General features: G+C 43.3%; 3 protein-coding genes and 4 non-coding genes across 8 annotated transcripts in view; 5 read left to right on the forward strand and 2 right to left on the reverse strand.

Annotated features, from left to right (window-relative positions):
* The window catches only part of zwilch (zwilch kinetochore protein), a 52,165-nt gene extending 50,774 nt beyond the window's left edge, over nt 1-1,391 (reverse strand). For both annotated transcript variants that reach the window (XM_073032715.1, XM_073032714.1), the window contains exon 1: nt 1,235-1,391. In XM_073032715.1, coding sequence (XP_072888816.1) covers nt 1,235-1,287 — 53 coding nt within the window. In that variant the 5' untranslated portion in view covers nt 1,288-1,391. The remainder of the gene's footprint in view (nt 1-1,234) is intronic.
* Nucleotides 1,392-1,714: 323 nt separating this feature from the next.
* rpl4 (ribosomal protein L4) lies at nt 1,715-12,495 on the forward strand. The gene is made up of 10 exons (XM_073032723.1): nt 1,715-1,814; nt 2,594-2,765; nt 5,800-5,906; nt 6,168-6,306; nt 7,471-7,595; nt 7,769-7,898; nt 8,367-8,523; nt 9,513-9,596; nt 11,818-11,938; nt 12,382-12,495. The coding sequence occupies exons 1-10, from the start codon at nt 1,812-1,814 to the stop codon at nt 12,421-12,423; spliced, it is 1,080 nt and encodes a 359-aa protein (XP_072888824.1). The 5' UTR covers nt 1,715-1,811; the 3' UTR covers nt 12,424-12,495.
* On the forward strand, nt 7,006-7,104 carry LOC140718948 (small nucleolar RNA SNORD16). The gene has a single exon (XR_012096837.1). It is a non-coding gene; the product is annotated as a small nucleolar RNA SNORD16 (small nucleolar RNA).
* Nucleotides 7,632-7,698, forward strand: LOC140718947 (small nucleolar RNA SNORD18). The gene has a single exon (XR_012096836.1). It is a non-coding gene; the product is annotated as a small nucleolar RNA SNORD18 (small nucleolar RNA).
* LOC140718945 (small nucleolar RNA SNORD18) lies at nt 9,285-9,355 on the forward strand. Its single transcript, XR_012096834.1, has one exon. It is a non-coding gene; the product is annotated as a small nucleolar RNA SNORD18 (small nucleolar RNA).
* Nucleotides 9,681-9,752, forward strand: LOC140718946 (small nucleolar RNA SNORD18). The gene has a single exon (XR_012096835.1). It is a non-coding gene; the product is annotated as a small nucleolar RNA SNORD18 (small nucleolar RNA).
* Nucleotides 12,496-13,153: 658 nt separating the features above from the next.
* Nucleotides 13,154-21,504, reverse strand: part of map2k1 (mitogen-activated protein kinase kinase 1) — a 43,157-nt gene continuing 34,806 nt past the window's right edge. Inside the window, exons 9-11 of the mRNA XM_073032722.1 lie at nt 19,947-20,008; nt 17,973-18,018; nt 13,154-15,964 (exon numbers count right to left, since the gene is read on the reverse strand). Coding sequence (XP_072888823.1) covers nt 15,851-15,964; nt 17,973-18,018; nt 19,947-20,008 — 222 coding nt within the window. The 3' untranslated portion in view covers nt 13,154-15,850. The remainder of the gene's footprint in view (nt 15,965-17,972; nt 18,019-19,946; nt 20,009-21,504) is intronic.

The following is a 21,504-nucleotide window of genomic DNA, read 5'->3' on the forward strand; positions in this document are numbered from 1 at the left end:
ACTTATTATAAGCATTTGATCCTCAGTGCCTCATAATTCATTACAATGCTCACATCTCTTGCTAAACCAGGGTTCTCTAAGACCTAGGTTTTGCTTGAAGCGCGTTATAGTATTTTTAGAAAACCCCAGGACTCTCTTGATTCTATACCACTCTCTGATGCCCTACCATTTACTGTGCAAGTCCTGCCCTGATTAAACTTACCAAAATGCAACACTTCACACTTAGCAGAATTAACTTCCTACTAGCCCACTTTTCCAGTTGATCTAGATTCTGTTATCATTTTAAAAGATTTTCTTCACAGTCCATTATCCAAATAATTTTGACATCACTCACAAACTTACTAACCATGCCACATACATTCTCATCCAAGTTGCTGAGAAAGAAGACAGACAACATTGGACTTATCACTGATGCCAGTGTACACTACTAGACAGGGCCCTGTGACCTGGAAAAGAACCCTCCATACCACTGTATCCACAAACATTTTGTAACTTGGAACCTACGTGGAAAAATATTCCAGACTAGCAGGACATTGTTAAAGCCTTGCTAAAATTCATATCCGTCATGGGGCCTTAAAGATAGGTGAGGGAAAAGGTGGAGAGGAGAGATGAAGTGGGAAGCTGGGAGGTGAGAAGTGGAACAGCTAAAGAAGGTGGAGAGGAGAGATGAAGTGGGAAGCTGGGAGGTGAGAAGTGGAACAGCTAAAGAAGGTGGAGAGGAGAGATGAAGTGGGAAGCTGGGAGGTGAGAAGTGGAACAGCTAAAGAAGGTGGAGAGGAGAGATGAAGTGGGAAGCTGGGAGGTGAGAAGTGGAACAGCTAAAGAGCCGAACAATAAGAAACTAATGAGGAAATCAGAGCATGGAAGAAAGTGGAGGAGGTGGGGAACCAGAAGGTGGTGATCGGCAGGTCAGATGGAGGGGTGAGAGTGTAGTCAGAATGGGGAACAGAAAAAGAGATCCTGAGTTCTGACACAAAACAATAACAGAATGGTCTCGGCCCGAAAGGGGCTGTTTATCCCCCATCCTGCTGCCGAGTTCCTCCAGTATTGTGTGTTGCACGGATCGATACAACGCAGAGTGTCTGAAATAACACTTCCAAAAAGCTACTGAATTAATCAGACCTCTCTTCAAACACGAACGGTATTTATCTAAACCTTTATTTGACATGTCCTATTCCTCCATCCTGCCAGACCGTAACTGTTGTCACAAATTGGTCCCTGCGATGACACTCACCCAAGCAGAAAAGTTCGGAAGCTCCGCGCGGATTTGAGAACCGCTGACTCCATCCTCGTCAGATATCCTTTATATTTTAAACTCCAACTTCTGTTCAGGAAAATGCATTTCAAATCACAACCGATAAACGCGCGCAGTTGCACGCTCGTAGACGTCACTTCCGTCACCAGAAACGTCTCGTTTTAACCATCTGTTTTGGCTTTTTTTTGTTTAGAAAAGTGTTTTAAATCAAAATATGTAATAAAAATCAATTTTACGTTTTGATTAATAATCTAGCTTTTTACCATACGGCTTGGTGCCGTATCAAAGCGCACAAAGATAGTGCCGACATCAAAAGAAAATAGTGCAGACCATATTCTGATTCTTTTGCAGAAAGACTGAAGCATTTATACAATTTGAAAGAGGCGATATGTATAAAACATTAAGTTTTAATATTTGCCTTGTTTCCCTTATAATTACTGGTTATTTCTGAAGAGAGGTCGGCGGCGACATTCACCGAGCGGCGCGGCGGTGAAGGGCTTTTCCTCTTCCTGTCGAGGTCGCCATCCCGAGCGGGTGGCGCCGAGCAGCTGCGACCATGGTGGGTGTGAATCGGGGTTTAATGGGAGCCTCGCTGGGGCAGGCAGACCTCAGGGCTCGCGGGCATCTCAGGAAACCCTAACTTGTTTAAAAGTTTTGAACTTCTGTCAGTAATAAGGGAGAAGATAGGGGGACGAGTTCTGCAGGTCGCCATTTTATAGCATTGAGTGGGGGAGGGGGAGACACGTTGTTCTCGGTAACTTCACTGAAGTCGTGTAACTAAGATGGTATGCTCAAGCTATTGTTTCAAAGTTATTTAAACTAAAATTTGCTAAACCACGAAGGTCAGCAAAGTATATTGTGTGTCATAATGTAATTCCATTAAATCTGGTTCAAATCTGGAACATTGAGGCTTTGGGGAATGTAATGTGTCCGAATTTAAAATAGTTCGTTTAAAAGCAAAATCTGTATGAACTTTGAATGGGCTGTGAAGGGAGAGTTTCGCTAACAGTATGCTGTTCATGTATCTGGATTCTTGGTTTACTAAGTTTAGTTTGATGTCTATAAAGTAATTAATTTTATAGTTGTTTAAATCCGCATTTGTGGCTTAAATTGCAGGCGTGAAGTTAAATTTAGTTCCATCTTTTTAAGTTGTGTCTTGATGCAGTGTAATGGACCAGTGGTAGTTTTGGGTCTTACAAACCATTCATTGGTAAATGATTGTATTTGAATCCTGTAATGTCATTACTGTATCAGACCTGTGAAATGGCTACTACAATCTGCAAATCGTCTTATTAGTGGTGTTTTAACCTAATGGATATTTTGCATACAATCCTTCAGGCCTGTGCTCGCCCATTGATAACGGTATACAGTGACAAAGGAGAAAGATCTGGCAAGAATCTGGTTATGCCTGCTGTTTTCAAGGCTCCCATCCGCCCAGATGTTGTGAACTTTGTTCACACAAACTTGCGCAAAAACAACAGACAGCCATATGCTGTGAGTGCAGATGCAGGTAATTATTTTTTTCAACTAATCAGTTCCCTGAACTAAACTGTTTTTGCATCAGTGTTACGAGAGCAATTTCTGCTGGATTTTAATGAAATGGTTAAAAGTTACTTTATGTCAAACTGATTTTGCTTTATAACAATGGAAATGGCTAATAGTAATTTAGCTGTTTTAAAAATAAACTAATAATTCATTTGCTATGTTGTGCCTGAGTCAATTGTGTATTGATAACTTGGAGGATAACAGGGTTCTTCTCCCTCCCAGTCCTGATAAAGGGACTTGGCCTGAACTGTTGACTCTTCATTCCTCTCCAGGGTGATGCCTGACTTGAGTTCTGCCAGCATTTTGTATGTGGTACTTGAGCCATTCAACTTGCAGCTGCTGCAGCATTGTTTAGAAAGGATTGGCCTATTCTACAAGTTTAAAAGAATAAAATGGCATCTTTCAACAATATTGAGTGGTTGGTGGGATAAATGGGGACAGTTTCTGGTTTGGGGAGTTTTAAACAGTATTCTCAGATTGCAGGTGATCACTAAAAGTTGTTGGAAGGTGTCCAAGTGTTGAGAATTATTGAAGTAATATGAAAGATGTTTGAAAGTAAATTTAACATGTCACCATTACAATCCTGAGATGGGTTAAAAATAAAGGCATTTGTGAAATGTGACTAATTCTGTTGTCATCAGAAAGGGGCCTACAAAAGTGTTGGAAATACTCAGCTAATGTAAGAAACAACCTTGCTGTCCTAGTCAGCAAGTACAGGAAGCTGCAGTGTGAGTGAAATGTGGAACAGGTGACATTCAAGTGCCATATATCCTGTTGGGGAAGGGCTCCAGAAATGGTAAGAGTTTGGTAGGCTTATCAAGGAATCTGAAGTAAAACGAGTGTGAGGTGTCTAGGCTGAAGACTACTATCCAGAGAAATGGGCAAAAGATGAAGATGATAAAATATCCTGATCACTCACTCAGGATCCCATTAATCTCCACCAACATTGCTCTTTGTTCTGGCATCTTCCCGGGAAGAGAGGGGAAACTTTTAAACATGCAAGAGAAAATCTGCCAATGCTGGAAATGTAAGAAACACACAAAATGCTAGAGGAACTCGGCAGGCCAGGCAGCACCTAGGAAAAGAGTAGTCGGTGTTTTGGGCTGAAACCCTTCATAGGACTGGATTAAAAATATACATGAGTCAGTAAGGTGTGAGGAGGGGAGGAAGAAACACAAGGTGGTGGGTGAAGTAAATAGCTGGGAAGTTGGTGAAAGATACAGGGCTGGAGAAGGGGGAATCTGATAGAACATGAAAGAAGGGGGGAGGTGCACTAGGAGGTGGGGGGGCATGACTGGGAGTTCAAGAGATCAGTGGTCATATCATCAGGTTGGAGGCTACCCAGAAGGAATATAAGGTGTTGCTCCTCCAACCTGAGTGTGGGAGTAGAGGAGGCCATGGACTGACATGTTGGAATGGGAAGTGGAATTAAATGGGTGGCCACTAGGAGATTTCTGCTTTTTGTGGTGGGTGGAACATAGGTGCTCAGTGGGTCTCACTGGGAGATCCGGTTACCTAGCGTCGTTTGGGAGCAATTCCCTCTTCTTTCCTTCAATGTCCACTGACCTTTACCATCAAACTCTCATGCTAAGATTCATAGCAATGAGTTGTAGAGGAGAGAAGCTGAGATTTATATAATAATTGGTACCTGAAAAGAAAAGACATCTGTTCTGTTGGAACACCTGATGTGATGGTGGAAGAGGTGGCACCATGGGGCAAGACAACTTAAAAATAATGTGAATCATTCATACTGCCATGATTTTTTTTTAGCACGTGTGTGTTTTTTGTGGGGTATCGTTGTGATGAGAACAATAATTTGTGACTTTTTTGAATGTGTCTGATATAAGGATTGGGCTTCAACTGGATTAAGTCCTGTCTGACCTGACATACATCTGAAATTCTGGAAGCACAGTACATTCCGGTTAATTGGGATACATCAAGACCTGTATGTTTTGGCCCAATAAAGCAACTGTCCCAATTAGCCAAAGTTTCATGGAAATAAAGCTAAAGTATAAAGACAAACTTGTTGACAAATGAAGTATAATATTATAAATTATAATACCAGTACTACTGCAGTACTATAAAACTACCAGCTCCTAATACTTATTGATGGAAGCGTTCATTCATGTCATGTTCGTTTGTGTGTAAATGAACAAAATCAGCACAGACCCCTAGTACAGATAATGGACTGTCTTCGTACAGTGCTGTTGACAATTGCATCCTACAGATCAATGCTTTCATTGTAACATTCAAGGTGGTTGTCCATCCCTTAATTCTTTGTAGTTCCTAACTTTAAAGTGGTGAAATTTCATTTTCATTCCAGCTATTTATGGCATCTCCAACCCTGAATGCTTGAAACCACAATGAGGAAAACAGTTCTGAGTTGTCTTACTAAACTATTAGTGAGAAAAATCGCTGCTGCTTGAACATCAGGATACGATTGGCACTACTTAGATACTGTTTAGCAACAGCCTCCTGTTCTGATTAAGTGGCTTGGTGTCCCAAATAAATGAAGGGAATCGTGGCTATTTTCTTGATTAGTTTTGTTCTTTAAGAGTTATCCCAAACTAGTGGCTGGCCTGATTAACGATGGCCCGATTAACCAGAATCCACTGTATTTGGAAGGGCAGGTGAGGTGCAGGGTTCCAGCTTACGGTGGCAGGGCAAACCAAACCCTGAGGTCAGGTATTAAGTTAGTTACTAAAGATAAAGACAGAAAGCTCATCAATTTTTTGCAGTTGGAATGAGAACTTGATTTGTGTGGCATTCTTTGGCAAGGATCCTTTTAAAACGAGATGATGTAACCTGAATGGAGGGGAAGGAGGATCTGTGTATGGTTAGGTGTAAGGAGGACAAAGCTATTTGTAAGCTCATAACTTTTGTATTGGTCTGAAAATAGTTAACTCAGCAATCAGTGGCTTGGCTCCATCGATGTGGCCTGTCAATGTTACTTTAATGTTTGTGTATACAACCTGTATTGATGGAAATTTTTCTTTTAGGTCACCAGACCAGTGCCGAGTCGTGGGGTACAGGCAGGGCTGTGGCTCGTATACCCCGTGTTCGGGGTGGTGGTACCCATCGCTCTGGCCAAGGTGCTTTTGGAAACGTATCCTCTTCGAGTAAGGTTAAATGATCTTGCAGAGTCATGTTCACCCCTTGTTGTTTGTGTGCTCTGTTACTAATAAGCTGCAGTATATCGCACTGCCTATTTTGGACTAATCTCTTTTTATCATTATGATGTACTTTACATGTAATAGTACCTTCTGCAGCTGTGACCTGGTACGTAGAATGAAGAGCAGTGAGTCAGCAAATTCGGATTCCCAACTTGCTCATTGGGAAAAGTTGTGCACCTTAACCCACACCTCAGATGTGCCGTGGTGGCCGCATGTTTGCTCCCACAAAGACATGGCGACGCTGGCACCGCCGGGTGAATATAAACCAGAAACGATACGCCATTTGTTCTTCTCTAGCAGCATCTGCCCTCCCTGCACTGGTGATGTCAAAAGGTAAGTCTGTTCTATGGTTCTTGGGTCACTCAAATCAAAGTGCTTCAACTCCTGACCATTTTTCATCAGCTTACATTGACCAGTAGATCTCGGTCACAGGCAAAAGGGTATTAAATTCCGTTTAAAGGAAAGTTAGTGGATTTGTGTCCATAGCAGTTTCAATCAGCATGAGATTAAAGTTATCCATGTCAGTGCGATTGCTGTGGTGTGACATTCTAGGGTTACTGTAATGCAGCTGATAATCTGTTCCATTCTTCTCTCCTATCAGATTCCTCCTTCAGCCCTTTTCCTATTCCCCTATTGCCTTCTACTATCCTTCCTTATTCTGACATCTTCCCCTTCCTCACTGAATCCTGAAGAAAGATCTCAACCCAAAACGTCAACTGTTCATTCATCATTCATCGCTTGCCCAGTATGTTACTCCTCAGGGAAAAGCCTAGATGGTGGATGTGGGGAGGATGTTTACTGTTGGGGGGGGGGGGGTCCCATTTGAATTTCTTTAGCCAAAAAGGGTTCCAATATTGATGGTCAGTAGGGCAGTGAGCACACCAGTACTTGACAAAATTAAAGTTAATAGAATTAACTGAAAATGGGAAACAGTAGTGATGGGAACTTTCTGTTAAAATCAATCATGGTTTTAAAGCTGAGTATATCTTAAACAGTTCATGCATTGTTAAACTTTAAAATATGGCTGTAGCTCGCTATGATGGTGTAATTTGCGTCTTATTCTGTGCACAGCAACAGTTGCCTGCTGTTATAAGCTGGTACAGGTAAATGACGAACACTTGGGTCTGAGCAGCTCCTAGCCACGTTAACTGGGACATCTTGAGGAAACTTCCTATCAACACCAGCTAGTGCTTTTTTATGCCATGTAGCATCATGTTCTTTCTGCAAGGAGTTCATACCCTCTTAACTCATAATGATCATAGCTCTTTAATTTTTCTCATTCTCAACTTTACGCTTTTCCTAACACTGACCGGCACAGGTCTTTGTTCACTTAATGGTTACTTATTTCAACCATCTTAACACAAGATGGAATGCCTTTCTTCAATTACTGCTTTTGAACCATAACATTTTGTTAGGAGTTGCTTCTCTAGCTGAAATCAGGGGTTTGATATTTACTGAGTCATACTGGCATTGATACTGGTTTTATATTCCCTGCAGGTCATCGTATTGAGGAAGTACCAGAGCTCCCACTTGTGGTTGAAGACAAGATTGAGAGCTACAAAAAGACAAAGGAGGCTGTTCTGATGCTAAAGAAGCTGAAGGCCTGGAATGATATCAAAAAGGCAGGCAACTCTTTCTTCTGTTCACTGATGTACTGCAAGAAATGATGAGCTTTCACTTCTGGTCCGTGTTTCTGATGGCTGATGATTTCGAAGATCTGATCTCAGTTAAATTTTTTTTAAAAAGAGCAAGTGTTTGGAATTGGTCAGAAATAGAATTTTTGTTCTGCATACAGGTTTATGCTTCCCAGCGTATGCGTGCCGGCAAGGGTAAAATGAGGAACCGTCGCCGTATCCGGCGCAGGGGCCCGTGCATTATCTACAATGAGGACAATGGTGTTGTAAGGGCTTTCCGGAATATCCCAGGTAAACCATTTCCCTTGAGTGAATACCACAGTATATGGTTTCTCTGGGGCATCTTTAATGTTAGAAATAGTGTTCTGGCATCCTGTCAGCAGAAAGGGAACTGTTTACAGTGAATTGCATGAGATAAGATTAGTGGGGGGGGGAGGCACCAGTTGACAATGATTTGTAAAGCTCCAGTGTGAGCCAGACAGAATAATGGGATTCAACTTGGCCTGTTTATGAAGGTCATGATCTTGGTGGAAATTCTGGCATTAATGGTTAGGGGAGATGTATCAAATGCAAATGAGTTTGTTTCATGAAGGAAAAGATTCTGTCTTAGTCTTGTTTCATTATTTTTCGTGGTGGATGTTGACAGACCCTGTGTGCTCTGTGTTCATATTGTGCTGCTGGGTGGCAGCTCCAGCAAGCTTTGGGGATATGGCAGTTGGGCTCTTTATGCCAGGTGCTGATTTGTTTTGACTGCTCCAGGTATAACTCTTCTCGATGTCAACAAGCTAAATGTCCTGAGACTTGCTCCTGGTGGCCATGTTGGGCGATTCTGTATCTGGACTGAGAGTGCCTTCCGCAAGTTGGATGAGTTGTATGGAACATGGCGCAAACCTTCAAAGTTGAAGGCTGGATACAAGTAAGTTCCCAGCATAAACGGGGACAATTCATAAGAATTTATGTTCTGTGTAAATGAACCTTTTCCCCTTCACCTGTCTATAATTCCCTCAAAGTTGCCATCAGACTTGAGGCCCTCCATTGGTCAGTCTTGACCAGGTATGTTGTATCCCAGCAGTCTACGTGATATGCAGGCCAGGGCAGTACGATATGGAGAGCAAGCTGTTGCCTTTGCAACAGGCTCTATCTCTGCACAGCTGGTAAATCCAAAGGAATGACAGACCAATACAGTTTGTCACCGGCAGCGTCGCAGGTATCGTCAGTCAGCATTGAACTCAACACAGGACTGTCTTAGGGACTCCAGCTGTGGATTTTTCCTCAAGGTTAACACCTGAAGCCTTTCCCATGTGGGTATAGCTGAAAGTCAGCAGAGGTGTGAGATCAGAGTTTTCTTTCTAGATGAGCTGACAGTCCCAGCAGACAAGCACCATCTGCCTAAAATGACTGGTTTTAAGGTGTTAGTAACCAGCTTTTCCCCTCTGTCAGTAGAAACTTCTGCTGGGTTTAGCTAAACCACACGTGAAGGCTGGGAGCTGGACTTGGTTGTCAGAGGCTATTTGAGATGCCCACCATTGGGAGCATTTATAGGTAGTGGGAGCTTGTCCCCATTACCACCCTTGGCTATTAAGCTGATACTGATACCCACCTTAACAGTATTACAGCTTAACATAGGTGCTCCTGTCCAGTGTGAGAGTATTACATTCATCCTGATATTTTGTGTGTGACAATGATGAGATTCCACTTCATGGTCCGTGTTTTTGACAGCTCATGATACTAGTGGAAGTTCTGATGTCTGAGCGGGTTAATTACAGCTTGTACATGCTTCCTCGCTCCCCAATCGTAGGGTGCGCGTAGTGGTATCCTTCCATTAGTGAACCCTGTTCTGTACTGGCAGTTTTGGTTTGCTGTCCTGTTTTTGGCTGTTTATTGATTTAACTCTTTATTACCTAGCCTTCCCATTCACAAGATGGCTAACACAGATCTGAGCCGCATTCTGAAGAGTCAGGAAATCCAGAAAGCTCTCCGTCCTCCAAAGTAAGTTAAAATGCACCAGTGAACCAAACTTCATTCCTCTGGGTCCCTCAGGAGCCATGTATATCAGTCGGAACATTAATTTCCAGGCAATGATGAGATTCCACTTCATGGTCCGTGTTTTTGATGCCATGTGATATTTGTGGAAGTTCTGATGTCTTGTTCCTAGTTTGGTGATGAAGTTGGAATAATCATTGCGTGGCGGGGGGAGCAGAGAAAAGATAAGCATTAAATGTTCAAACAAATGTTTCCGCCTTTCACCTAGCATTGTAGGAAGTTACTCTGCATTGTCCGCGCTGCGTTTTCTAGCTGAGGATATAAGGGCCCTTCCAGCCCGAGGAGTCTCCACTGCCCAATTTCACCCATGTGACCTACTATCCTGCACATATACAGAGTGTGTAGTAACTGTTAATGGGGAGAGCAATGGGATTAAGGCCAGGTCATTGGCACTGTAATAGTATACTAACTGTAATGCTACCAAAATGAGATTGAGTTAGTGGGTGGTCAGTACCTCCTCTCACCATTGTTTTCCCTGTGCCTTTTGATTGAGCCAGAAGTCACAGGAGCAGAATTGAGCAATTCCGCCCATTAAGTCTGCTCCACCATTCCATCATAGCTGATCTTTAATCCCTCTCTGCCCCATTCTCCTGCCTTCTCCCTGTAACCTTTGACACCCTGACTAATCAAGAATCTTTCAACCTCTTCTTTAAATATACCCAGTGGCTTGATAATGAAGTCCACAAATTCACCACCCTCTGATAATAAAATTTACTTTGAATATCATTAGCTGGAGTGTCACCACATACCACACCAAGATTCTTTTTCTGTGGGCATAATTAGCAAATCTATAGAGTAGTAACAATAAACAGGATCAATGAATAACATTGTGCAAATGCAAATATAAATAAATAGCTATAAATAATGAGATTAAGCTTCTGGGTGGTGAGGATCTTTTGATGCTGCTTTTCTACGGCAACATTTCATGTAGTTTCAACATTCAGTGGTTGAAGGGCTTTGCCCCTGACGTACTAGGCCAAATCCACTACCTTTTGTAGGATTTTCTGTTCAATGCATTGGTATTCTCATATCAGCCCATAATGTAGCCACTCAATACACTTTACACCACACATCTATAAGAAGTTTGTCGAGGTTTTTGATGATGTGCTGAAACAGCGGACTGCTGAGGAAGTAGAGCTGCTATTGTGCTTTCTTTGCAATTTGTATAATGTGTCCAGAACAGATGATCTGGGATAGTGACACCCAGGAATTTGAAGTTACTGATCCTCTCCATCCTCATTCAGTCTGCTCTGCCATTCCATTTTGGCTAATCTATCATCCCTCTTAATCCCATTCTTCTGCCTTCTCCCTGTAACCTTTGACGCCCTGACTAATCAAGAATCTGTTAGCTTCTGCTTTAAGTATACCCAATGACTTGGCCTCCACAGCCATCTGTGGCAATTCCACAAATTGCTCATCTGTTCCAAATGGACAACCCTCTTTTAAAGCTGTACCCTCTGGTCCTAGACTCCACTATAGGAAATATCCACTCTTAAGTCTTCCAATATGTTTCTGAAACACTGGTTCTGCACAAGCCTAGGGAAGACCATCTGAGCCCACCAAACGTAGGAGGTTGAAGCGCAAGCCCACCAAATTACTGTTTGTGTGGATGCTGCATGATTCGTTATCCTGTTACAAATAAGTGCCACAAAATAGTACACCACATACAATTGAACTATTTAGCTTTATAATTCTTAATTTGACTAAAGGGTTAGTAAAGAAAAAGCAAAAAAGGGAAAGGGTCCATTTTAATTAAAAGGTCTAATGCGCATGTTGGAACTCAGGCTTCCCCTTCACTGATCCTCCTTTGATCTCCCGGGGCTTTGTTGAATCGTGGCCCCGCTCCTACAACCTTCTCTCCAGTGTCTTCTCCCTTCATCTCCCACAGAACAATAGACCCAGCTCACAATGGTCAGGCACACAACACGAAATACACAGTTCATTGGGCGGCTCACATTCCAAAGCGCCTGTTATCTCTAACCATAACCAAAACACTGCTTCTGCAGAAAGATCATTATGTTAGCATTGGAACCTTACCCAGGGTGTTAGGTTTCAATAAGATCCTCCCTTTATTAATCTAAACTCGAGTGAGTACTTTGTATTTATGTAAATTTGCCACTAATTCCTGCAAGTTGGAAGCTCAAAATGTTTTTCCTGCTTTGCACAGCAAAAAGATTCACCGCCGAGTACTGAAGAAGAACCCACTGAAGAACCTGAGGATCATGATGAAACTGAACCCTTATGCCAAAACTGCACGTCGCCGTGCAATTCTCCTGCAGGAAAAGAATGTGAGTATGGCTGTGTAGACCGAGATTATAAATTGGTTACTAAGTTTTTTTAAGACTGGAGATTAGTATGAATTTGGGCCCAGAACATCTTGCACATATGGATGCAATAAATTACTTAATTATTAATGTAGATGGTGCAAATTTTATTAATTTCACTGCAAGGCTCTGGTCGTAAACTAAACGTTGCTGAGCACTGTTCAGTTCTGAAATTAGACCGTGGGGTTGTGCCAGATTCAGTACTTATGTCCTTGGGCAGGTTCATGCCTTCTTTAGCTGCTTACAGCTGAGAATGTTTAACATCAAACATTACAATAATGGATATTTTTGTGGGTAGCTGAAATTAATTTTGTAAAATTTTGGTGCATATCACTACTACAGTTTTGAATTTGCTGCCTGGTTTGGCGTTTCAGATGCTGATGACTAATTTCCCTTTTTTTTTCCAGCACAAACTCAAGCTGGAGAAGAAGCAAAAGGCAACTGCATAAATGTTCTGGTTTACAGGCATGTGGACCCACATTGTATGGTTTCTATTAAAATAAACCTATTTAAAAAATGTATCCTCCTTGAGTTGCTTTTTGTTTACACTTCATAATAGCTTCCAACCTGATAGCATGAGCATCAATTTCTCCTTCCAGTAATTTTTCACTTCCCTCTGCTTCTATTTTCCATTCTCTTGCCTCTTCTCAGCAGCCTTTCATGCCCTTTCTCCTAGATCTTATGACCCTAACCCTAATGCACTTATCACCACCTAGCTTGTCCTTCCCTCAACCCCCACCCCCTTTTCCAGTCGTGATGAGGCGTCTCTGAAATGTCAACCAGTTACTCCGTTCCAAAGATACCGGTCCTTGTTCCTCTAGCGTTTTCTGTGTCACTCATGAAAGGTCCACTTTTGGCATTATAAGGGATTTGTTTTTATTCAGGTTTCATGGAGATTTTGTGTGTTCCTCAAAGCTTCTGTAGATGGATTTGTGCTGGTTTATGGCTTCATAAATCAGTGAATAGCTAGTAACTTGAAAAAAGTTATGTAAGAAATAATGTGTTCATTAGTGGTAGGCTAGGCACAACATTGAAAGTACCCTCAAGTCTTGGTAATCTGCCAACCTTCAGCTTATGAAAGACAACACAAATGATTTGGGACTGTAAAGCTTTGATCCTGCATATTTCCCCAATTAATATTAAAAGCAGCAAAATGTAAATGTGAAGTAAAAACACGACTACTGTTGCAACATTGGACTTTAATGGTGAAAATGTTAGCTGGAGCACATTGAGGGGTTTTGAATTGCACACTTGATTCACACCATTTCAGCAGTCAACAGTATTTTCTCACTGGTTAAACACTAGGTCTAGAAGAAAGATTGTCAGGTTGAGTGTACTTGCACGTTTGATCCCTAAAGTTCCCAATTTGTTCTGATTTTCCCAAAAAAATGTACAAAAGTTCATTTGAAAAGGTGGATTAAGATTCCTAGTGAAGGAGTGAGGGGACAGTAGTAGTGGGGTGAGGGCCCGCCCGATCTTCCAGTGTCAACATTGCAGTAGCTGTGCTTCCCAGCAGGTGGGGATTGAGAACAGTGAAATAAAGTTCACGTGCACTTAAATTGAGAGCTTGGGGAATAACATGAAACGGTGGGTAAAGGAGACAAGCTGTGTGCTTAAAACTTACTTTCACTGGGATTTGAGATTATCTTTACTGGATTTGAATCTTTCAAGAAAGCTATCCACTTCTCACTGGCAGCAAATAAACAAGGCAAGAAGCTGCAGCCACTGCCAGTTTATGGATAGAGCAGTAGATTACTTAATGTACAATATTATTTGTAAATGAATGGCTTTGAGGGGTTACAGATGCACATTCCTATATTACTTTTAAGCATAATGAAGATTGTTACTTGCTTAGCAGGTACAGTATTAACATTAAAACTCACAAGGACCCTATCTGCTCCATGGTTGATAAGCCTGGGATAGTTTAGATGTCATTCACTGAGTATTCTATCAAACTGGAAAATTACAATCAATAAAAACAGGGTTGTCCATCTAAAGACCACGATGAGTTCAGGTAATATACTCAGCTGACATGCCTGCACAACTTCACATATCTTAAGGTAAAATAACAGTTCGTCTGCTTCTTCATTAGGTCACTGGGAGGAAAGTACGGGAAATGGTGATGGATTTAATATCACTGTTTCACCAGCTATTCCAAAAAACTTAAAGCTCTGCACACTTAAAAATAAAAACTAAACACAGATTAATTCTACACTTTTTTATATTCTATCAACTTCATCGTAGAAAATACTGGTGTGTATCTTCCACTGGAAGTGAATGAACTGAGCAGACAAAGTTGATCTCCAATAAAGTTCCCGCTCCTTTCTCCAAGTGTAAACTCATCCGTTTAAAGTGGCACTGCAGTATTCTTAACTAATTTACTACTTTCCCCCACATTGACTTTAACATTTAAACTCTGAAACTATAAGCTGCTTTGATTGTTTTAACTCTGACCATTCCCTCAAATTCAAGGAACAGATTTTCCCCTTAATAATTTTGCAAACTTTACACATTCAATGAATCAAAATTATTACACTTATCCATCCTGTGTTACAATTCCTGTCTTCACCCATTTCCCATTCTGCACATACTGGTCCATCCATCTTCAAGTGCTGGTCACAAACGTTTCCGATTGTCTATGCAGGGTGTTTTGCCTTTTCCACTAATGCTCTTGGTACACAAGATCAGAAATAAAACCATACAGCATTGCCCTATATTTAGCCTAAATACTTGCAGGGTATTAAGGACAGACTCCATTAAAGGCAGGTGAAGAACAATGAAACTAATTTTCACACTTAAAAAATGCAAAGGCCAGTTTTGAAGCCAGGATTGGGCCATGCAAATAGGAGTTTAAGCCTGTGGTATGGTGTATAGAAACTCAGATGCTAAATCTATGTTTGGAAAATCCAGTGTTTCATACAATTTCATTCCCTTTTGCCCAGAATCTGCACACCTTGCAATAATTGGGCATAGGTTTCATCCTGAGCTACACAATCTCATTCAGCCATCAGGAAAGAGGAAACACGCTTTCCAAACTAGGCTTTCCTTGAGCAAGTGAACGGTATCTGAAATTATTCCTCTTGCTAAAGAATCAGGGAAGAGGATCAAACCATCAAATCACCAGGAAAGCTACTAAAATGGTGTTAGAGATTCAGTGCACCGATTGGTCTCAAATGCTGGAGTCCTGGCAATGGTATTCACCTTCTTGTATGTTGAAACCACAATAGGCAAATATCCCTCTTTCTGATCTCCATTGCCTCACCTGGTCCCAATCTCGCATGGGATGCCTGCTGATAATCTGTACGAATCAGTCTGGCTGATTGAGCATATTTGTTAAGAGAACTGATAGCAAATGCCTGTCACCCACCCAACTACTGGCTTTAAAGTCACACTAATGAGCAGAGGCCCTAGAAGACAGAATGTGTCAGTGAAGTAGAAATTCCTCTACCTGCAGTGTAACGTACACGTTAATAAGCATCCAGAGCGTTCCCTAACTGCCGCCTGGTGACCAGCAGATGCACTCTGTAAAATGACGAGTTATGTATGACCCTGTAAACAGCAGGGGTATCCCAAAACTCCACAAAATTGGGTGTATAATAGCTTAGTACCATCCCTTTAAAAAGTTAACCAGTTACCCTCAACTTATTCCATTGGCACTAAGCCCTAAATAAGACCAACTTGCTAACTATTCCCATTGGCAAATACTAAAACTTAAGGAAGGGAAGTTAAATTTTGACAATTTTAACAGACATCATTCCTTTAAAAATGTAAATACATCTCTTTAAATATATCATGGGACAAAGGGTTATTCATGAGGTAACATCAGCAGAAACATCCATCAGTTTGCTGCACAAAGAACAGTGGTTTAGCGATGACTTAGATAGCGGGAGTGTGCGTTGGAGTGCTCGGCTGCTTCAAGCCAATCGTCGTGCACAGCCAGCCTGCGAAATCCACTTCTTCCGCCTCTGATCGCTTGATAAAAGCATGAGCCTGCCAAAAAATGTTAAGATAGTGGTCACGGGGAAAGACACCAGTCCAGAGAAGAAAACTTCGTCCCATTTTAGACAAATAATTTTTTTTATTGTCACTGCCACTCTCAACACAACCGCAATGAAGTAACATCACCATAAATATAAAGCATCTCTGTATGCTGACCATAAATCCCACACCTCTAAGAGGACCACAACCTTGTAGAGTCTGGAAGCTTGCGTGCCTCAATGACCCAGAGAGCTGTGTTGGCTGGAGTTCAGGGCTTTATGCTTTGACTCTCAGTAGGGTCACCCATGTCAAATAGATCAAAGGGTAGAGGCCAGACTAAGAGTGGTGCACCAGTCCTCCAGGTTCAGGGGTTCAGCTCAGGGCTAACAACCCTGACTGGTCAAACAAAATTGTTACGGAAACAGCAGAGAAGAATCCTTCATCTGCGTGTGACAGTTTTCCTGAGTGTACACTCGGGACTTGCATGGCTGACCCCTGGGCAGAATAGAGAAATGGTCAAGGACAGAGAGGGATGGATGACCTTCATTGCTGCCCCAAATGCCAATGGCAGCAAGTATAAAACACTTGCAAATTGTCATCAGGAAGAAGACCATCACCCACTGTCTCTTTGACAAGAGTCCACAAGTCCTATGGTCTTGACCCTCTCTCATGTCCTCACTTCTCCAAATTTGAATACAATTAGTTTTTGGAAGTTCGTACTGCACTAGTTTCTGCATCCCTTCATCCAGTGGGGGCCAGATCATGGTGAACCTTCTGCTTTTGCTCTAGACCCCTGCCAATGGAAATTGTTCTTCCCCATCGGCTCTTTAAAATTCCACTGTGTAAAATTGGGACGACACTGTAGTGTAGCAGTTAGCTACAGCATCAGTGATCGGGTTCAATTCTTCTGCTGTCTGTAAGAAGTTTGTTTGTATGAATTCTTCTTGGGCTTCCAGCTGGTTACAGATATCAATTTTAACCAACATTTCGATGACAAACTCTGCCATCTTCATCAGGGATGATGAATGTCCAGTCCAGTGGTATTTATACATGTCGTCCATCCTGATTGGTTAGTCTTCATCCAATCAGGTTTCTGCTGTCCCACCATCTTTACAATCAAATTCCAGTTCTTAATTAGAGCCAGACCTTCGTCGTTGTTAAAATTCTTTTCCTCTCGTTTTATTTCAATGGCTTCCTTCACGAGGCAGACCCAAAAGCCACTGGAGTGGGTAAGTTTTTTGGGCGTTGAAGACAATTGTATTGCCATTGCAAAAGCCATGTTCTGCTACCGCCAATTTCTCCAGGTAACCCAAACAGATAAAGCCCCTTGGTGTGGGTTTCCACCGTGTGTCCTGTCTGGCCAACGTACACGGCTGTAAATGCCATCCATCCTGAGTCACCTTTGACACAGCTTATGTGGGTTAGACAGAATCTAAGGAAGTTAAACAGTCGACATTTTGGGCCGAGTCCCTTCTTGAGGAATGTAAAGGAAGAGGAAAGACACAAGAATGAAAAGATGAGGGAAGGGAAGGAGGATAGCTGGAAGGTCATAGGTGAAGCCAGGTGGGTGAGAAAGGTAAAGGGCTGGAAAGTAAGGCATCAGATAGGAGAGGTGAGCGGACCATGGGAGAAAGGACTTGCTCCTCCACCCTGAAAGTGGCCTCATTGTGGCAAAAGACAAGGATGTGGACTGACATGTAGGAACAGCATTTCACTGCACGTTTCAATTCCCATGTTAAAAATAAAGCAGTTTTTAAAAAAAGGATTGAAAGCTTTTAACCTTTTCCTCCCCAGGCTAGTGTTTCTAAACGCAGAGTATAATAATGGCTTCCCAGTCAGTTTCACACAAAACATTAATCGATAGAACCTCCATCTAATCTTTTCTCTCAAACACTCAAGGTCATTATCAGACTGTCAATAAACATTTATTAAATAATTAGGTTATAACAACACAGGAGTGACAGTTTATTAATACAAGTGTTAAACACTTAAATCAATCAACATCGAGGGCTCCACTTACCATGAGCTGTTTCAAGTCCGCTCTCTCTGCAGGATTCTTTATCAAGCTGTTAAGAGAAATGAGGCACATTTAACTGTAAATAACAATAAATCTCCAAGCACTATTCACTCTAAAGAGACACTGGAACAGTGGGATCTTTCCATGATATTCCCTGCTCTCTCCACATTACAACAGGGAGAGGACGTATTCAGTATTATTGACCGAGACTCCACATCACGGCAAGCATGGGAGGCAGGCTTGAATTCTTTGTCTGAGAGCAGCAGAAGACACGGAGGGGAGAATCACTGACAGGAGTCCACTCCATCATTTCATCAATGCTGATATATTACCCCTCAATCCCATTCACCTGCCCTCTCCCTGTAACCTTTGATACCCTAATAATCAAGAACATATCAACCTCCATTTTAAACATACCCAATAACTTGAGCAACCACTCGAGTTTAAAAAAATATATACCCCCCCCCCCCCCCCACCCCCCGGCCACAGACCCACTTTAAAACTTCGGTGGAATTTCCCAGTGGCCAACTACCGGTATTTTCATTCCTATCTCCATTCCGAAATGTCATTCAGTAGCTTTCTCCTCTGCTACGATGAGGCCTCTCTCAGGGTGGAGAAGCAGCACCTCATATTCTATCTAGGTAGCCTCCAACCTGATGACATAAACATCGATTTCTCCTTCTGGTAATTTTCCCCTCCCCCTTCCCTCTGCTTCGATTCCCCACTCTGCCTCCTATCTCTTCTCCTCACCTGCCTATCAAATCCTCCTGGTGCCCCTCCTCCTTGCCTTTCTCCGACAGTCCACTCTCCTCTCCTATCAGATTCCTTCCTCTCCAGCCCTTAAGCTTTCCCAGCCAGTTGGCTTCACCTGTCACCTGGCTCTCCTCCTTCCCCTCCCCACCACCTTTTTATTCAGCTTCCCCCTTCCTTTCCAGTCCTGATGAGGGGTCTCGGCCTGAAATATCGATGCTGCCTAACCTGCCGAGTTTCTCCAGCGTTTTGTGTGCATTACTTCCTAGCTTATTCCTCTCCAGGGAAAAACTAGATGGAGAGGAGGCTCCTACAGTCCATTTAGAACAAACATGAAGAGGAATGTCTTTAGCCAGAGGGTGGTGAATCTGTAAAATTCATGGTCACAGATGGCTGTGGCCAGGTTTGATATATTATAGCAGAGTTTGATGGGTCCTTGAGTAATCAGGGCAAAGGTTATGGGGAGAAGGCAGGAGAATGGGGTTGGGAGGGATAATAAATCAGCCATGATGGAATGGCAGAGCTGACTTGATGGACTGAATGGCTGATGCTCTGTCTTATGGTCTTATATCACATGGAACAGTACAAGCCCTTCAGCTGGCAATGTGTCAAGATCTTAACCTCCTCCTAGGTCAATCTAACCCTTCCCTCCCACAAAACCCTCCATTTTTCTATCATCCATCTGCCTATCTAAATGTATCTGCCTCTACCACCACCTCCAGTAGCACATTCCACACATTCTTTTAAAATCCTACCTCTGACATCCCCTATATTTCTCTCCAATCACCTTAAAATTATGTCACTTATTAGCCATTTCTGCCCCGGGGCGGGGAGGGAGAAATCACTCACTATCCACTCAGTGTCTGCCTTTTATCATCTTGTACACCTCTATCAACTCCCCTTTCATCCCTCACTCCAAAGAGGAAAGCCTGCGCTCACTCAACCTATTCCAGTAAGACATGCTCTCTATTCCAGGCGAGCATCCCATTCTACGGTGTTAAAACACGGCCTGCCTACCCAATCTCTCCCTGGAGCTTTGTTCTCCAGTCTGACCACCTCCTGGTAAATCTCTCCCCCATCAGTTTTCCCATCCTGTACTGACCAGAAAGCCAAGGATGGGGGGCATCAGCACCTGGTACCACTACCCACCCCACCCCTTACATTTGCTGTGGGATCCTCCTGTGCAGGGGACCCTCGGGCTTGGGCTTTCAGTAATAAACAACTCACCAGATGTTCACAAAGTCCTGGAATTCGTCACTGAAGACGCCCGATGGCAACTTAGGAGGTGGCTGTAACGAGAACGAACAATCAAATTATCCCAGAATCAGGGTTATTATCAGCGGCATATGTCATGACATTTGTTGTTTTGCATTAGCAGTACATAAAGTTACTATAAATTTCAACAACGTATTTGAAAATAAATAAATAGTACTAATAGTGAGGTAACGTTCCTGGGTTCACAGACCATTCAGGAATCGGATGGTGGAGGGGAAGGAGCTGTGTGGCTTCCAGCATTAACACGGATGGAGGAATCTATTACCCCCAACACCCAGGACATGCCCTCTCCTCATTACCATCAGGAGGAGGTACAGAACACTGAAGACTCAATGATTCAGGAACAGCTTCTTCCCCTCCGCCGTTCAATTTCTGAATGGACATTGAACCCATGAACACTTCTCATTACCACCATCAATGAGGAGGTACAAGAGACTGAAGACACCCACTCATGTTTTACACCTGATTTTGCAAAGACCCATTTGAAGGTGAATCTGCTGCAAATGATGAGAGGGCTCATCTGGAGTAGAGAGCAGGCAAAGGACTGCAGACCAGGCGGCCCCGCGTCACAGCCCGAGATACAGGCGGCCCCCACGTCACAGCCCGAGATACAGGCGGCCCCCACGTCACAGCCCGAGATACAGGCGGCCCCCCACGTCACAGCCCGAGATACAGGCGGCCCCCACGTCACAGCCCGAGATACAGGCGGCCCCGCGTCACAGCCCGAGATACAGGCGGCCCCGCGTCACAGCCGACAATCCAGGCGGCCCCGCGTCACAGCCGACAATCCAGGCGGCCCCCACATCACAGCCGACAATCCAGGCGGCCCCCACATCACAGCCGACAATCCAGGCGGCCCCCACATCACAGCCCGAGATACAGGCGGCCCCCACATCACAGCCCGAGATACAGGCGGCCCCCATATCACAGCCGACAATCCAGGCGGCCCCCACATCACAGCCCGAGATACAGGCGGCCCCCACATCACAGCCGACAATCCAGGCGGCCCCCACATCACAGCCCGAGATACAGGCGGCCCCCACATCACAGCCGACAATCCAGGCGGCCCCCACATCACAGCCCGAGATACAGGCGGCCCCCACATCACAGCCGCTTGGGTAACTGCGATTCACCCTTACAGACACCAACAATCTCCATGCAGTAAGATACAGAATAAATTTGCTACTATGGAACTTGTAGGAAGTAAATAAAGAAATGTATTTTTTCAACTCGCAGTGTGGGCTTCACAAAACAAAATATGGAACTACATGCTGGAGTAACTCAGCAGGCCAAGCAGCATCTATGGAGAGGAATAAACAGTCAGCATTTTGAGCTCAAACCCTTCATCAGGGCTGGAAAAGAAGGGGAAAGAAAGCAGAAGGTGGCGGAGGGAGGGGAGGGGAGGGAGGACAAGCTGACAGGTGATAGGTGAGACCAGGAGAGGGAGACAGTGGGTCGGGGGAGGGTTGAAATGAGAAGCTGGGAGTTGTTAGGTAGATGAGGGAACAGG

The sequence above is a fragment of the Hemitrygon akajei genome, chromosome 30 (assembly GCF_048418815.1).
Source record: "Hemitrygon akajei chromosome 30, sHemAka1.3, whole genome shotgun sequence".
Taxonomy (NCBI): domain Eukaryota; kingdom Metazoa; phylum Chordata; class Chondrichthyes; order Myliobatiformes; family Dasyatidae; genus Hemitrygon; species Hemitrygon akajei.